Source organism: Tauraco erythrolophus, chromosome 17 (genome assembly GCF_009769465.1).
Source record: "Tauraco erythrolophus isolate bTauEry1 chromosome 17, bTauEry1.pri, whole genome shotgun sequence".
Classification (NCBI taxonomy): Eukaryota; Metazoa; Chordata; class Aves; order Musophagiformes; family Musophagidae; genus Tauraco; species Tauraco erythrolophus.
In genome coordinates, this window is record NC_141481.1 from 12,392,204 (window position 1) to 12,409,937 (window position 17,734).

Below are 17,734 nucleotides of genomic sequence, written 5' to 3' on the forward strand. Positions count from 1 at the left end.
GGATGCCCAGCGGAGTCATAGGTTAAAGAGTGTGCCCATCACTGTCAAGCGAGGGGCCCGCCCCCGCGGCAGTCCCGGCCCTTTCCACGCCCTCCGGTTGATGGACAGCAGGGACGCCGCTCCTGGCATTCTCCATTGGACAACGGCCAAATAATTCTCTATTGCTATTGGGCAGAGGAAACATCAATCGTGTGAGAGTCCTCCCGCCCCCGAGGGCACGGTGCCGGCTCTGATTGGCTGACACGGATTTCTCGCGCTCTGATTAGCAGCCAGCCTTCCCACCCACTCCCTGGCCATTGGCGGGCGAGCCTGTCACGTGCCCGCCCTTAGCAACGTGCCTGGGCTTCCTTAGCAGCGGGCGCTGGGGCCGAGGCGCAGGTGGGGCCGGGCCGGGGGCGCGGAGCCGGCCTGGAGCCTTGGGGGGCTGCGGGGCCGGGAGGCTGGGGTGTGGGCCTGGGCGGGTCCCGCGGGGGAAGGCAGCAGCCCACCCGGGTCAGAGCCACCCTGACGGGCAGCGCCGGGGTCCCCGTCCCGGGCCCTGCTGGGCCGGGGGGTGCCGGGGACGTGGCGCTGCTTCCCAGGGCTCCGGCTGGCTGCGAGTCCCACCGGAGCTCGCACTGACACCCGCGTTGTTCCCGCTGCGTGCAGTGAGGTGCTGACCTCGTGCTGCCATGAGCCCTGTGGAACCGACGCTGACTAAAGACACAATGGACAAATACAGGGAAAGTGGGAAGTCCGGCAGGGCAAGGATGGATAAATCCAGAACCTGCTACTCCTCGGTCTACACTGAGCACAGCCATAGAGAGGTTTGGTTTGTTAATTAAAAGCCGTAATGAGGAGACAACTTTCTAAACCCAAGCATTTATCATTCCTGCCCTCCTATGCAAAAGTCAGCAGAACTTTTTCCACGATTACAGACATTTTACGCAGGCAAAAGTTTGAAGATCCAAGTCCTTCATACTGATTCATTAACTGTGCACAGTTCTAGAAAGATAAATAGTCTCATAATAGTCTCAGATCATTTGTGATCTGATCTAGGTGGTCCTGCTCCGGCAGGGGGATGGGACTAGATGATCCTTTGAAGTCCCTTCCAATCCCTGACATTCTGGGATTCTGTGATTGCCTCCCGGGCAAGGTTAGGGATATGTAAATAACAAAGCCAGGACAGAAAGTTTTGACTAACAGAATTGTCTGTTTCCCAAAGCAAAGGTGTTAGTCGCAGTACTGTGTATTGACTGAACTAAACAGCCTTTACTAGGGATCTGCATTAAGTGCCCTCTTCAGAAAACTGCTGTTATTGTCTATAAATTTCCCTCTTTCCTCAAATTTGTTTTCACTTTTGTTATGATGTTGGTGTTTAAAATTTAGTGAACTGCTGTTGCTACTTTTCCTGTTATAAATACATGCCTCGTACTCTTTAAATCAAATTTGCCTATTATGAGAAACTCACATTTTAAAACTGGATTAAATGGTGCACAGAGCCTTGAACACGTCTTCTTCATGAAGAGGGGTCTCTGCAACAGGTGATTGCCACGTGACAAACCATTGCTGCTCATAGGTGCTGCTCAGGGCCTCCTTTCCTGGTCTATTTATCTGGGATTCTTCATGGAAAACTCCCAAACGTGGTGTGAAGTTTGTATGTGATTGTGCCCAGCCATTTTACAGTGCTTGGGCTGGAAGGCTGCGCTTAGAGTTGAATCAGTGACTTCGTGATAAAAATCAAGTCTGTCTTTGATATCAGCTGTGAGGTATTAGATCTTCTTAACGCTCAGCTGTGCTCCTAATTCCTTGGAACTGTCATGCCTGTTCAATGAATGGAAATGGCAGCCAGGATGTGATTTTATTTGTTTTTCTTTTCTGTCCTTTAAGGCTGATACTGTCTGAAAATGAGTCAGTTGTACGATAGCATTGAGCCAAACGTTATTGATGATGAAATGCTTCAGAAAGCCATCGAAGAGCAGTGCCTAGAGGACACAGGAAAGCTTGTGGAAAAGGAAGGTATCAACTTTAAGGATGTGACAGAGCTACAGCTTAGTTTTAGAAGTGAGTATCAGAATATACACTCTTTTTTTCTTCTTCTTTCATTAGAGGGTAAGAGAATTAAGCATGAAGTGGCCAACTGGCAATTAAACAATCATGATTAGCTTGGATTTGTTATGTGAAAAGCAAAATATCTTCTGGACTTACGTTTTCAGTCCTACCTGCAAGAAGTAGTTTCAACAGAGAGAGCTGGGTGCCTTTGCTGATGGGTAACTTTAAAGCTGCTTAACTTGGTGCTGTTATTGTCACTGCTATTCTTATTTAACATTTATATTGTGGTGACACCTACAGGCCACAGGCCTATTGGGCCCTTCTGTACCTGGACAAACCAAACCCTGGGCAGACTCCACCATCGCTGGTGATTATGTGAGAGCTATTTGGTGGATTATGGTGATTACAGTCCAATTTGGTGGCTTCCTCCAGTCATCCATAGCATTATCGCAGCTTGCCTCTTACTGTTAAACCAGTCATAAACTTGCATTCAAAAAATGAAAAGGAAGAACGTTTGGTTCAATATCTCAGTATTTTGGGAGTATATAATTTCGTGGGCAAAAATCTGCTTTTATTATTCATTGCGTGCTCCAGTAAAATAGTACGTGTATTAGTTGAGTTCCTTAGAACATGCACCCTGTTACTTGACCCTGCATGTACTTGTTTGCAAATACAAACTACAGAACTATGTTAATATTTTGTGCATTCAATTCTTTGCTTTACTCTGCACTCACTAAACAATAACAGCAGAGCCAGTAACGAAATCTTCTGGGAATCCATCAGCGGGGCAAAGAGAATTGGGAATGGGAACGTTCTGTATTTTCTCTCACCTTGGTCCTAATGTTCTGCTGTAATGCCTAACAGCCTGCCCTTGTGATTCTGTTTTTGGCGAAAGCTAAATGCAGGGATATTGATTAGTTCTAAACTGCAGCCTTCACAGAAAAGTAAACCCCAACTTGCTCCCCTGTGATGAGAATCCCAGGAGCAAAGAGTAGTTTACAAAAGCCGTAGCTGGCCACCACTGGCCTGCAAACGTGGAGAAAAGCAGAGTCTCATCCCAAACCTCCCTCTTCGAGCTGGGAAGGAAAATGAAGGTCAAGGCCTCCTAGTAGTGGATTCATAAAGCCACTCTCGACTGCAGGGCTGTAGTCAGCATCCCCTCAGCGACTCATTGGCATCGCTGATGAGCAGTGTGCACTGGTGCAGGACACTGAGGTTAACTGGGCTGTTTCATTGCAATCTTGTCCAGCCAGTGGACCTCTCAGCTCTCTAGGGCAGTCATCACACGCTATCATAATCTGCTGAAAATCATTTTGGAGGTAAGACTGGACATGTTTTCCTTGTGCAAGACAGCGTGTCTGCTAAACTGAAAGATGTCTCACATGAAAAGCAATTTTCTTTTATTTTTTTTTCCTTTAGATATCCTGCAGATTGATAATCTGTGGCAGTTTGAGAATCTGACTAAACTGCAGCTGGAGAACAACATCATTGAGAAGATAGAAGCTCTGGAGAGTCTGGTTCACCTTGTACAGCTTGGTAAGATACAGGCATACAAGGCTGGATGCCTTCACAGGTGCAAAGCAATCTGTGATAAAGCCAGGATGTTGCATTCCCTCACAAACACGACTGATAGGAGCTTTCCCAGGGAAGGCTGTCAGCTGTCTGTGTTTCCTCGTTTAACCACCAAATGTCAAAATGCCTGAATGTCAGAGCTGCAAAACAATCCTTCAAATGTTTAAAAACTGGTTTGAATACATTTGGTGTGGCAGAAACAGGAAGCTGAGATTTCAAGGTTGTTTCCAGGGTTTGTATTCCTATTTGGAGGTGACTTTCAGAAATTTTTATGGAAACACCTCTGTGATTTAGAAGCCTATGTTTTGTTTTCAGAGGAAATGTAGGCATTTTGCAGACTGAAAAGCAACAGTATCCTTACCTCTACATGCGTAAGGGTTTGCCGTTACTGTTGTCCCAAGAAGTGCCCATCCTTGTAGTCTTATGTGACTACTTTTTCACTAAAAACTTGGCATACTGATAGCAGCATCACACAGTGGTGGGCGGATGGGTGAGCTTGCTGCTGCAGATTCATAGCTTGGAGCATTCTCTGGGAACCGTAGCCACATTGCTGGCTGGCAGTGTACATATATCCTCAGCAGCCACTGAGAATAGCATGCAGGGCTTCAGTTCACAAGCACATCTTGAGATGTCTAATGGGTTCTTCCACCCAGTTGTCTGCACCGTTCTGCTGTACAGATGACTAATACACTTGGGAATCAACAGCTGATCGCCACAATGTAAGCAGAGTGTTTTGAAGCACACTCGTGGGTTTTGTTGGCCCAAGGGCTGCGGTGGTTCAGCAGCTGCGGCGTGAGTGTCTTTGCTGCCCAGGGGCTGGGGTGATGCAGGCACCTGGTAACCTCATCAACGATTTTTGGACTCCTGAGTCATTCAGTACTGGCCTGAAGGTAAATACTGCCCTTAGTCGTGATGAATGTAGGTGTTAAGATAGATGTTCTGGCAGGATAAGAGGAAATTTCAATGAGTGAAACAGCTAAAGTGAGTGTGTGCATTTACATACCTCCGTTGACAACAGGGGGACTGTGAGCGTGGGACTGGCATCTGTTGGTCCTGTGGGAATGACCATGACAGTGGGCATTGGTGTGGCAGGCAAGAGTCTGCAAGAATCAAAGCAGGGAGTGTCAAATTAAAAAACAAATTAAAATGTTACAAACATACACCTCTTTTAAAGCATTGCCCCACCTCTTGTATTTTGAGGTTCCCCATAAGGTAGAAATCACTTTCAGGTCCAGGTATGTGGACTGTGCATGGAACACTTTCAACTGTTTCTCTCATTTAAAAGTTGCATGGACAGTTGCAAAGAGGAGGTGTGAATGAATGATAATGTAATGCTGAGCCTTTCCTGTGGGACACTGAACACCCCTGAGGAAAATACTGTACATGAACTCCAAATCAAGAACCAGGCTAAATGCAAGGTCAAAATCAGGTCATTCTGCTAGAAATAATTTAACGTCTGCTTGTAAAACTTTTGATTTCTAAACTCTTCCCCAGACTTGTCCTTCAACAATATTGAAGTAATTGAGGGTCTGGATGCCCTCGTCAAACTGCAGGACCTCAGTCTCTACAATAACAGAATATCTAAAATTGAGCACATGGACACGTTGCAAGAGCTGCAGATTTTCTCCATAGGAAAGAATAACCTGACCACTCTGGAAGATGTGAGTGCTCCCTGTCTTTGCAAGTGTTCATTATCAAAGGATCAAATATTCTAAAACTGATGTTTGCCACTGTATCCAAGCCCCTCCTCAGAGGAGAAAACTCTCCTTAGGATTTCACTGCTTCTGTAGCCTAAGTTAGGGTTTTGGTAAGCTGTCCCGGCGCTAAGTGCTTACTACAGCTATTTATTGACTCACTGGGGCCCGGTTCTGTCACTGCTGTCAGCCAGGGAAAGTTCCTGTTGGTTCTGGTGAAAGCTGGGAAAAGATGAAGTAGCTATGTATGAGAAAAGGAGGGAGTAGAGACTGGGATTTATTTGGGGTTCTTTTGAGGGCAGCTTACCAACCTAAGACCCGTGATTTGTCCACCCCATCTGCCTTCTCTCTACACCCATCATTTATATATTCACAGTGCAAATTTAAGTATTTCCTTTCCTGAAAGCATTAGAAACTCATACTTTAATGATGCCTGTGTTTGGCAGCAGAGCAGGACGCGTTTTGCAACATAATTGTAATAAGAGCAATGAATTTGGAGGCTGTGTGTTTCCCCAGCACTGGGAAGTACAGCATCTCTTTCCCCCTCGGCACAGGTGATCTATCTCAGGAGGTTTAAAAACTTGGGCACGCTGAATCTCACGGGGAACCCTCTCTGCGACGACAAGCAGTATACTCTCTTTGTTGTCGCTCATCTTCCAAAGCTGGTATACTTGGACTTCAAGCTCGTGAGCGACGCCACGGTAAGATTTTCTGCATTCCCTGCTTGGGAAATTGGGCACCAGCATCTTACAGAGCGTTTGCTTTGTTGGTATGCCAGCAGCATTCTACCGTTCGGGGCAGGTTCCCTGCAGAAATTAGGCTCACAGAAACACGCTGTGTTTACTCTGCCTGCGCCGAACAGCTGGGAACCTGTAGGCCAAATTCTATCAAATCTGACAGAGAGGCAGAGGTGTCAGAGGCATGATGTCTTCAGAGATTTGGTGAAAATCAGCAGCTGTGTGTGGGAGAGGGGCCTGGTTAATGTTGCCACAGAGAGGCTGCAGTGTGAGCGCAAGCCGCCTTAGAGATCCGAAAGTCTCGGAGGAGATCAGTCTTGAGACAAGGATCCGGGGGAAGGGGGCTTGGTGGTCCTGCTGCTCGCTGGGCGGGTTGTTCCAGTAGCGGACTGACACGCTATCCAGGCAAGCAGTTGCCATTGAATGCGCTTCCCACTCTTGATTTCTGAGAAAAGGACAGTGCATCCACACCAGTAACCTGTGGTTAACCTGCTTTTTGATCCCAGAGCTCAAAGGAACACAGAAGGGGTTCTTTTGGATTACTTTTTTTTTTTATAAATAACCAAAGTACATGATGAATTGTAAATTTGCTTGGCACAGAGCAGGAGCTGTTCTTGGAATATACATTACTCTTACCTTAGGACTGGAAGGGCTTTCCAGGTCATTGGTTCCAGTCCCTGCTCATACAGACAGTATGTCATAGAATTGCATACTTAAATTTGTTAAGCTCCGTTTTCAAGCTAATAACATTCTTGCCCCTGCTACTACCTTGCCATCCACTCCTTCGAAGAGCCTTCTTCTCCCTAGAAAATGTATTAAACTCACTAGCTGATCAAATCAGAGCTCAAACTCTGGAAGTCAAAACAGGGCCTCCTGCTAAAAAAAAAAAAAAAAGGAAAGAAAAAAGAAAAATACCTGTAAAGATGAGGAAATGGAGAGAGAAATGTTTCCTGGGCCTGAATCAGCTCAGATGCACTGAATGCAGAGTCAGAGTAATATGCCAACAAAAAATGTGATGAGAAATGGATTAGAAACTTCGTAAGCAGTTTAATAAAAATCCCACAAAGAAATGCAGATGCAGATGTCACTCAGGTGCGTGTTCTAGAAAGATCGGATGCTTCTGCCCAGATTTGTTGAGCAATGCTGGATAATCTAACATAAATATTTTCTTTGTTTGCTTTTCTCAGCGAGAAGCTGCAGTTTTACAGTATCAAGATCTTACTGAGCCGTTGGAACGTGAGGAGGCTCAGGCCCTGGCTCAGCTGGAGGAAAAACAGGCGAAGCAGAAGGAGCTGGAGCACCACAAGGTATATTTTCTTTGGCTGGTTGTAAATTGTCTCAGGAGAAAGAAGCAACACGTATTGACTTCTCCTTTACCTGCTTGAAGATTTAATGAGAGGTTAACATCGACTGTGCTAAAACTAAGGATTAATCCCTGTGATCTCCAAATCTCATCTTTTGAATGAAAGCAGGAACTGCTGTGGAATACACGTGACGTGGGGGAACGTAATTCTTTTGGCTGAACAACGGAACTACAGATGCAGACCTTGCAAAGTTAAACAGTACATCATGCCTGTGGATCTTATCAGCCCAACATGAGATTAAGAAAACTACAGGTCTGAGGGAACTGTTAGCGTTTTCATGGTGCAATGACTTTTTTTCTCTTTCACACTAAGTTAATGCTTTTCATTAGTGTTCTGGTTAAACTCTTTAGGGCTTTCAGAGATCACTGTAGTTCTATGAACAGACCAAAAACAAGACCCAGCAGAATGGTGCTTTCAGTCTGGGTCTGCCTCTGTGTTCCAGCCCTCTAGAAGATCAGACTGGCTGACGAGCAGGAGGTGGTTAAGTGACAGGAAGGACACCTGCAGCTCTTCCCTCCATCCCTCCTCAAAGTCCACTGACTTCTTATCTGGAAGGCTTAATGGCCTTGCAGCATGCTATTGTATGTGATAATGTCTTATCTAAGATTAAATGGTGATTTCTATCCTTAGGCTAGAGAGTTCTAGCAGCAAAGCCACACGTGAACCAGGATGGTTTTCACTCTAGTTGCAGGTTGCTTTCATGCCTTGGTTGGTGTATCTATTGTGTTGGTGTTACTGTCTACACCAGTGTTCCTCTGCTGGTGAAGTGTTTATAGGAGAGACACATCCTGAGGACTGGCAGCAGGTTGGCACTCTTTATTTTACTTACGTTGCTCTGGTTCTCTTCAAAGGCAGCCTTTGTGGAGTACCTGAATGGATCATTCCTGTTTGACAGTATGTATGCAGAGGATACAGAAGCTGCCAAACTGGCTTACCTCCCTGGAGTGAGTGACCTGCTGCAGGCATATCCTTCCTGCGTTTAGAATACCTACAGCTAAAACGTAATGCCTTGAGTTAAGAAGGAGGTGCATCCACAGGGACTCTTCATCCGTTGCTTTTGTCCAGGGCTGAAAGCTGCATTGATCTAAGATCTGAGACGGTCTGCATTCAATTTTGGAATGATACAAAAAAAAATACCCAACCCACTGCAAGACTGTGAGCCCACTGACAGCTTTAAGGCTTGATATGTCATGAAATATGAGGGCTACAAACAAATGGTTTATATTACTGGCAAGCTGGCCAACCCAGCTTGAAACATCCCCTTTGGAAAACCACTTGTTTCTATCACCAACAGGTCATGAGATTCCAGCGTTTTAAATTCTCCCCATCGTAATCACCGTATTCCTTTTCCTTCACTTGAATCAAACCCAATTTCCGTAGCCTTCTTTTCTGACCCTTCCAGAATCAAGCCTTTGTACTTTCTTTAAGTTTGGAACCCACTTAAACTTTAGAATGAGCTATAAGATAAATCTCTGTCAGTTAGATTGTAAGAGTGCAGTTGCTAAAATCATGCTGAAATTGAAGTGGCAGGAGATAGGAACAGACTAATCAGAACGATATGAGTCACATATCTCACAACCTGCCAGAGCCAGCAACATGAAGTTTTCAGGCCAGCACTTTTTTCTGATCATTGCTCCTACATGGGGGATCAGAAAGCAGACACTTTTTTTTTTCTTCTTCTTTCTTTTCTCATTCAGATTAATAGAGCATTGTCAAGGCCAGTAACTTGACCTTCCTTAAAATTGCATTACACTGTTGGGGAAAAAATGCATCATGGCTTAACTACAATAGACTCTAGAAACAATTCCATTGCCAAGATAATAGCAGAAGAAAAATTGACGTTATTTTTGTGATGCAGCCCAGTCAGTAGTTTATTCTGTGCTCTGGCTGTGGGCTCCAGAGCCGTATTTATTAACTACACAGGCACTGTATTCACACTTGTGAAGATAGATAGGGTTGTATGCTTTATTCAGCTGCTGTGTCAGAAAAGAGTCAGAGAAGTATATGTATTTCTTTTTTTTTTATTATTTCCCTCAAGGCCTTTTTCCCCTCAAGTTGCCACAGCTTTCTCCATACCCTTAAGGTAGCAAAATCCTATGCATAAAATGTGAATGGGTTACCCAGTCCTGCCACAGACAGAATACCTGGCAGCCTGCTCCCAGCAAGAACCATGGGGGTTACATCACAGTAGCTTCTGAGTCTTGTTGCTCATATTTGCAGAGGTAGAAGGAACACAGCGTGTTGCTCCACTGAATAAGCAAAATACCTTGACTCTGGTGTCACGTACAGGAAGGAGTTTGTCTCTGTGTGTGAAAACCTGTTTAACTATGGTCTGAAAGAGCATGAAAAACGAGAAGCTGAAGTCTCTGATTTCTACGAAGGTCTTCATGAAGCATTAGCAGCCAACCAGCAAGAAGGAAGGAAAATAATCCTAGACTTTGAAAATCGGAACAAAAGGGTAACGTTGGTATACTTTTGTTTGTTTGATACATGATTTCTCTACATCCTTTGCCAGCTTTTAATTTCCCTGAGAACGAGGGTAACTGCATTAAAATTAGGATAATGATTCTGGATTTACTCTGTTGTAATAGGAATGAGTACTTGATCCCTAATGGCAGAATCACAGGGTGGTTGAGGTTGGAAGGGACTTCCGGCCGGTGTCTGGTCTGACACCCCTGCTCAAGCAGGGCCACCTACTACAGGCTGCCCAGGACAGCGTCCAGATGGCCTTTGAATATCTATCTCCAAGGATGGAGACTCCGCAGCCTCTCTGGACAACCTCTTCCAGTGCTCAGTCACTGATCTTTCTTTACATGTTTCTTACAGTATAAATCTGTCACAAGAAAAACTGCTGTGTTATCGAATATAATGTCATTAACTACATAACCTTAAAAGTTTTTTAGTACTTATGTAGGAAAAGAATTTGGAGATTGAAGTTTCAACCCTTCGGGCAAACCACCACCAGCTAACACTGACAGCCTTTATCTATACTGGAAATTCAGTGCAGGACAAAATTAACATGTGATAGTGTTATCTTATTGTCCACAAAGGTAAAGGTCCTTCAAGGTTTTACAGAAAAAAAAAGTGGTAGTTTTTTTACTTTTTTTTTTTTTTGTCATTCAGAAAAGTTACTGGTCTTTCAGAAAATGGAAATGCTCAACCTTTCCTTTAGTTTAAATATTTTTGATGAAATTGATTAAAAAAAATATAGATAGATTTATCAGATTTAATGCCACTCCCCTTCTTTTTGAGGCCTCCAATAGCTCTTCCTTCATTGAAAAAGGAAGAAGAAAAAGAAGGAGATTGCAGGGTATTCAGCTTGTTTTCAAGTAATTTTCTGCTTCAGTTCATTTTGTCAACAAGAGCTCAAAGAACTTTAACAAAAAATTAGATCAAGTTATTGTAATGCATTTCTAGTCTTTTTAAAGCAGAAAAGATCTTTTTCTTTTTTTCATTCTGCTTGACTACAACCACCCATTGTGGCTGCTAAGGGCGTAGCTTCTAGCTGGATCCCTTTCTACCCATGCATAATAGATGGATCATTATTTTGTTTCCACAGAAAAAAATAAGGGGGGGGGGCTCAAGCCTGGTGACACTGTCAGCTGAGCAGAGCGAGCCCCTGACAAGTGACACCGGGCAGAGTCACGAGTGCTGGCTCCCTTTGAAAACCAGGTCACTTTGATTTAGGTGCCTCGTCACACGCTGGCAGCCTGCTGAGTCACTGCACCCAGGTCCTTGAACCTTGCTGACTCATGCTGGCACACTGACCATCAGCTCTAAGTCGGGACATGAGTTTGCAGCCTTGTCAGAAGGCAACACGGAAAGATGGAGATGCATATCCGCATAACTTGCACTTGAATTCCTGATACGTCTTCGTGGCTGAGGCCAGATTTTGGCCCTTTGTCTTTATCTGATGACCTGCAGCCTCTGCTACGGATTGAGCCGCAGGAACAGGACACAGTGGTCAGTGTGCCAGTTTCCATATAAATTCCAGAGGAGTCGGTGCCAGAACTGTATTTTAACAGCGTTTCCCTGTTGGTTTAAAATTGCCGGAGGAGTTCAAAAGGAGCAGGGGCCCCAGCAGACTGAGGTCTGTGAGCCATTCTTGGGGGCTGTTTGTCTCGCCGTAATCCTTTCATGTAAACTCGGGTAACCTGCGAAATAACTCTGCTCTCTGAAGTTGATGAAGGAGCAAAGAAGCATTGAAGGCCTTGAACTTTGAAGTCACTGCTCCCGGAGGTGCGGCGGGAACGGCTGGGGAGCTTTTTGAGCCTCCTGACTTGTTTACCTTAGAAAAGAAGACACCTTGCTCTCCCCTTCGCCCCTTTAACACGGCAAAGTTTGGGTAACCTAGTCCCTCTTCAGACACAAGTCTTGGCAATGGTTGTCGTCAGAATTCCCTATTTCAGCCTGTCCCATTCCCTCTGAGAAGTGGATTAGACATCCTAAAACATGTATATATTTTTTTTTCCTCCTATTAACGTTTGATTGTTAACTCATTTTGAACAGACTTGAAAGTAATACGTTGCTCAGCACAAGAGGATTTTTTTTTTTTGTTCCAAGAAATCGTAAATCTTGTCTGATACAAAACTGACGTCAATATTTAATTCTGAAGGGCAATAAATCCTCGCTGTAAGAGGAAGGCAGGCAATGATAGGTATTCCATATTCAGAATACTAAATCCTGACCCTATGGAAGTCAATCAAGATTCTTCTCGACACGAAGAGGGATCAGGATTTAGGCCTGCATTTCTTTCTACGAAGTAATTGTTAATCTCTTCTTCATGGCCAGCCATGTCAAGAATCTAATTTATTTATTTTTTTTTACTTGAAATGTGTTAGAAGAGGATCCAAAGTTGGAAGCGTAGAAGGGGCAAAGTCTTCTGCTGACCGGAGGCTGAGAAGGCGTTTTCCCGGATTCCACTGCGTTGCCCTGGATCGTTAGCGCAGTAGCATACCTCAGCACTGTTGACTACCCAGTATGTAAATCTGGAGACTTCCTGAATCATCACATTTCATTTCAGCTAATCAGCAGCAGGAACTTTTCTCACATATGTAACAAGTTAATTAAATTGCAATGGAGTGCTGAACACAAACTGTAAGTAATTTATGGATCTCTGTGTTTAGAGGCTGGATGAGATTCGTAATGCCAGTAGTTATGATATTGCTGAGTCTAAACAAGTCGAGTACAAGGAGGACATACTTCAGCTGTCAGAAGCACTCATGACCTTGGAAATACTGATAGCTGACCAGCTGGAGGTAAGGGTGAAGCACGTACCGGTGAGACCTCGCACCCAGAACGTGGGGAGGGTTGTTTTTCTGTTGCTGCACCCCTTGTTTAGCAGCCCAAAGAGGGGAGCATAGGTCTTGCAGTCAGGCTGATGTTTTGTCTCCATCTTAGCCGTTCTCTGCTCAAGAGTTGGTCTGGGTGAGATCAGGCCCTGGACATTGATCCATTGCAACACATTTCTGTTTCTCAGAGCAGAGCGCTGTATGTCCTTTGTGTCTATCCAAGCTGATTTCCTAGGCTTTAAAGAAGGGGACTTGAGGTCACTCAGTCATTTTATAGGTCTGCGTGTGGAAGTCGCTGCATAGCATGTGGTACGCGTTTGGGATTCTAGAGGTGTAATTTTTTGAAGCTGATCTTTGCTATGAATAAGACAGCATGCATTCCTGCTCAGCTTACTGCATTTGCTTGCATAATAGCTGCCTTTTTTCTCCCCAGACTTTTCTTCCAAAACTAGGGCAGGGCTGCTCATGTGCATCTTCATTAAAAAAAAAAAAAAAAAAAGTGATTTGTTTAAAAATTAGCAGGCGGGAGCTGGGGCCCGTGTGCAAGGAGATGCAGCAGCTTGATTTCGTGAGTGTGCATGAAAGCAAGCAGCAGCTCAAAATGGATTCCTCACTGCATCAGGATTGTGCCTTTTAATGCTTCCTGAACTGGTCCTCTTGTATCTGCTGTCACTGATGGCAGGAGCAGAAACATTCCTCCCTGCGTGCCCTTCTGGATCTGCAGGATTCGAGTGGCTGTATTTGAGCTGTTGTATCGAGACATTTAAGTGCAACACTTCACAGATTCCCCATCAGCCGTTTTTGAGAGAGGTAATAGGCAGCAGCAATTTTAGTTTCTGAGGACTAAAACAAAAGCTGCAGTAAGCCCAGACATGGGCTGTGCTTCCGACAAGAGGCTCTTCATACGTACCAGGAGACTGCACCATGGCAGCACACGGGAATGAAGCACTCTCCATGCATTGCTTAGGTGAGGGTGAAAAGGATCAGCTGGCTTGCTCCAGACAGCAGGTAAAGGTATCGTTGTCAGCTTCCCTCCAATAAACTGATGCTGATTTTCTGTCCCTGAAGGAGAAAAGAAAATCTTGCAGCACTTTCAAAACACTTTAAAGGCTTGAGGTGATTCAGTTTCTGACTGTGCTAATAACAGCATTGAGTCCAAATTCTAATCAGTTGTAGATTCTTCCTAGACTCCCTGACTGCCTTTTATGTTTATGCAAGTTTTCATTGTAATATTTCCTCTTTTTCCCTCTGTTAAGGAACTAATAGAGGATTTTAAAAGAAACATTGCTGTCATAGCATCAACATTTATTGACAACGTCAGAGAAATATATCCTTTGGACAGTATGTTGGCGTGGACCTCCCCCTGATTTAGGTATATCTCACCCCTAAATCCAGAAATGAGCCATCAGTATAGAATTTGATTATTTACTTTTTTTTTTTAGATCAATGGAAAAGGTCTTTTCCCAGTTTTGCAGAAATGGCCATTTAAGGTACCTAGCTTCTTTCTGTGAAGACCCTGGGGAGCACAAAAGGATCTAAGTTCTCCTGTGCTGAAAAGCTATAGGACTCTTGCGGCTTTCAACCCCTTGGGAATCTTCCTTTCTTCTCCACATAGGCACAACACAACCCTGGGAAGATCTGCTTAGACTGTTTTCTATGTACATTCTTGCCATAGCAGCCAACGAAATGCCTACAATTCCTCCTGAAGTTTCTTTAAATGGCCTTCATTTTTGTGTTCCTGATGCCTTCTGAAACACGTGAGATGAGAATACCAAAGTGTTTCAGTGCCAGGCAACACTAGATATATATATCCACTGGCCTCGTGGAAATAATTGCACCATGTTCAGAGCTTAGTTTATATCCTGGGAGGCCTCCTTCAATTTCCTTTCAAATTTAGACCCACTCTCAATTCTGCATAACATATGGCAGTGAGGATGAGAGCTGATGTGTGTGAGCTGGAATTAAGAGCAGAAAATGTATATCCTGACACCGCAGCAGCTTCTGGCAGCAGCCAGGCTCTTCCCTGCAGAGGCCCACCGTGCAGGCACTCAGTCTCTAATTACAAGAGGTCATTTAATTTCTGGAAGTGAGCGGTGGGGTCAGCTTTTTTCCTTAACCATCTTCTGTACGGTGACGCAGTGCCGGGATCTGGAAAACCGTCACCATGAAAAGCTGCTAGAGATCTCCATCGCTGCACTGGAGAAATCAGCCAAGAATGAGCTCGACGAGGATTTGCCAGATGATGTTCGAATGGTGAGAGTACCGAAAAATTATCTCTGCTAGGGAGTTGGCAAGAAGAGGAGGCCACAGCCTCTTCTCCGAAGGGATGGGTTCTCCAGGAGGCTCGGTACAGTCAGAGCCATGCCTAAACCAGAGCGTAACCTCCTCCTGAGAGCGGTTGGCTCTGCTTGGCTGAACTGCCGTTCTGCCGGACATCTCCGCTGCCTAGGAGAGAGGATAACTGCACTGCAGGATTCCCTGGGCGCTGCCAGAGCTGGTGGCAGCAGCCCAGGAGAGGTGCTGAGCAAGGCTCTCTCCTGCCTCCAGCACAACTCACTTCTCTGGCTCGTTTCCAGACAGCCCCAACGCAGCAGGCACTTAGGCAGCGTCTTTGCTGCACTGGCAGCTGGTTTTGTTCAGATCCTCCCTGCTCCCCCAGAGGAATCCGAACACTGCTTGGACTTCCTTGCACCAGGGCTCTGTTTGCCTCGGTGATTTCAAAAGCCCTCCCTTGAGCTCCCTGACCCGTGAGCTGATGTGGGGGCAGGACATGACGTTTCAAACGGGGCCTTCCACCGAGCCCCTCAGTCTTGCTGCGATATCAAAGATCCCAGGAGCCTTTCAGAAAGCGCAAAGATCAGCGCAGTGCTCCGGCCAGCAACGCCGCTGACCTTTTTGCCTCCGTTATTCCTTCATTTAGTGGCTAAATGACTCAAGTTTTGCATTTGCTGTGGTTTTGCTCTGTCCAGATTATCCCACCCCCCCCATTACTCCAGGTAATCGAGAGCTGACAGACACAAAGCAGACCCCTCAGCCCCCCGGGGGAGCTCCCTGCTTTATGGGCTGTGCAGATGGCTGCAGTTCCGCACCGTTGCTGCGCACCCATTTCGCCTCGCTGCCATCCATTTCCACGGAGAAGCAATCTTCATTTGTTCAACAGCTGCACTTGGCTGCAGGAGGAGAGTCATTATGGTTTAGCGAAGCCACCCTCTATTTAAGCCATGGGGGAAGTCACTGCTTCGATTAGAAGCTGGGACTCTCCAAAAATGAAGATTTACAGCCAGTGCCACTAGTGCAAGAGACCCTTCCAAGTGTGATTTTCCACTTCCCGCACCTGCTGGGCCAGGCGTGCTGGAGCATATGCAGCCTTGCTTCAACACCAGCTGCCCGCAGGGGTCTGCCATGTGCTGCCAGGCAGCCCTGCCTGCAGCAGAGCACTCGGCAGCAGGCGTTTGCTCCCAGCTCCAGCAGGTGAGCCCATGGGTGCTGCCTCAGTTTCCCCACCTGTACTAGGGATAATACTCCATTACACTGTCGTAAGGCCCAGACACGTCCTTGTGAAGGGTAAAACACTGGATTCATCCTGATGCCCAGGGCTTTGTCGGTCTGAAACAGAGGGTTGATTTTCTTCCCCTGAGCACTGCAGTTACAGTGCTGCTAGTTCTGAGCTCCACTGCTCTTGCTGCACGCCTGTCCCCCTCCTCTCATCTGGTCATGTTACCTCCTAGTTTCTTGTGGACAAAACCACCATTGTCAACGCAGCCAACGCATCCCATGGCATCCGCCTGCTAAAGATTGATAAGCGAGAGAGCGACATTCTCTGCAACACCTACCGCTGGCAGGCCTCCGTGACAGAGAAGGTAAGAGACCCTCATGCTCAGGGGGATGGGGCACAGACAGGTCTGGCCCAGCTAGCAGGGACACTGCTAGGGAAGATGCTCCCTGTCCTTTGCTGGAGCCCTCTGTGCTCCAGGGACCCTGGCATGCCTGCAGATTCACTGCTTGGTTTCGATCTGTTCAGGCTTTCCAAAACGAGATCGACAGAAACCGCGAGCGTGTCAAAGAGATCATTCAGTACATCGACAGTCTCCAGGAGAAGCTAGATAACGCAGAGATCCTGGAGCCAATGGAATAGGTATGTCACGGGCTGGGCACCTGCCTTAGCTGAGGGCACACAGGACAGCCCCCAGTGGCAGCACACCCAGCAGGGATGGCCACTTCTCTATGCCTGAGCTGCCTGGGACGTTTCAGGCCAAAGACATACTTCTTCCATCCCACCATAAACTGCAAATAAAAGATGCTTATTGACTCTGGAAAAGCACATGAAGCTCTGTCTCTTCCCTCATGTTGGCATGAAGCCCGTGCAGACAGAGCTCAGACCTCGTCACAAGGGGTTATGGATCAGCTGTGAGCTGGTTGAACCAAATCATCGTAGCATATCATGCCTGAAATTTTTGGTACCTGCAGGCACAGCGGAAGGAACCTGTGAGCCACAGGCACGCGGCAGCAGCCTGGGAGAAGAGTGCTCTCCATCAAACCACCCTCAGGATAACAGCAGGTTTCCAGCTCAGTGAGCACAAGGCTGGCGGGGGCTCTGTGTGCCCGGGAGCCTCGTCTTCTCACCGCCCCTCGCAAAAGCAGCTTTCTGCAGCATGAGCAGAGCAGCCCCCAGCTAGCGGGAAGGGAAATCAATGGTTCCACAGGAGCTCGCACACCGCCGCTCGCAACAGCCAAGCAAGGAGTCATTAATTCCCCTCCTTGCTCGGTGACAGCAGCTGCTACGCTCACTTGTGGGCAGCTTCTGAGGAATGATGCTGGCCGGGGTGGTACTGCTCCAGGCAAGAAGCAAGGAGAAAGGTGGGAAGGTTAAACGAGAGGGTGGCTGCATAGGCGCTCTGGGGAGAAAGCGGGTCTTTCTGAAAGCCCCGTGGCTGGTGCTGCATGTGATACACAAATTTAGCTCAGTGCCCTGTGCTTTTGAAGATGGCAGGAGCCCAAATTCCCCCGTCTTGCTCCAGGACTGCGGAGTCATCTCCCTGCTACTC

The 17,734-nt window shown here is 46.3% G+C and overlaps 1 protein-coding gene across 1 annotated transcript; it reads left to right on the top strand.

Annotated features, from left to right (window-relative positions):
• Positions 1-1,886: 1,886 nt before the first annotated feature.
• Positions 1,887-16,824, top strand: DRC3 (dynein regulatory complex subunit 3). The gene is made up of 12 exons (XM_009989856.2): positions 1,887-2,043; positions 3,451-3,567; positions 5,098-5,264; positions 5,852-5,998; positions 7,222-7,341; positions 8,250-8,362; positions 9,682-9,856; positions 12,525-12,656; positions 13,946-14,016; positions 14,819-14,942; positions 16,418-16,549; positions 16,711-16,824. Exons 1-12 carry the CDS (start codon positions 1,887-1,889, stop codon positions 16,822-16,824), a joined length of 1,569 nt encoding a protein of 522 aa, XP_009988158.1.
• The last annotated feature ends 910 nt before the right edge of the window (positions 16,825-17,734 follow it).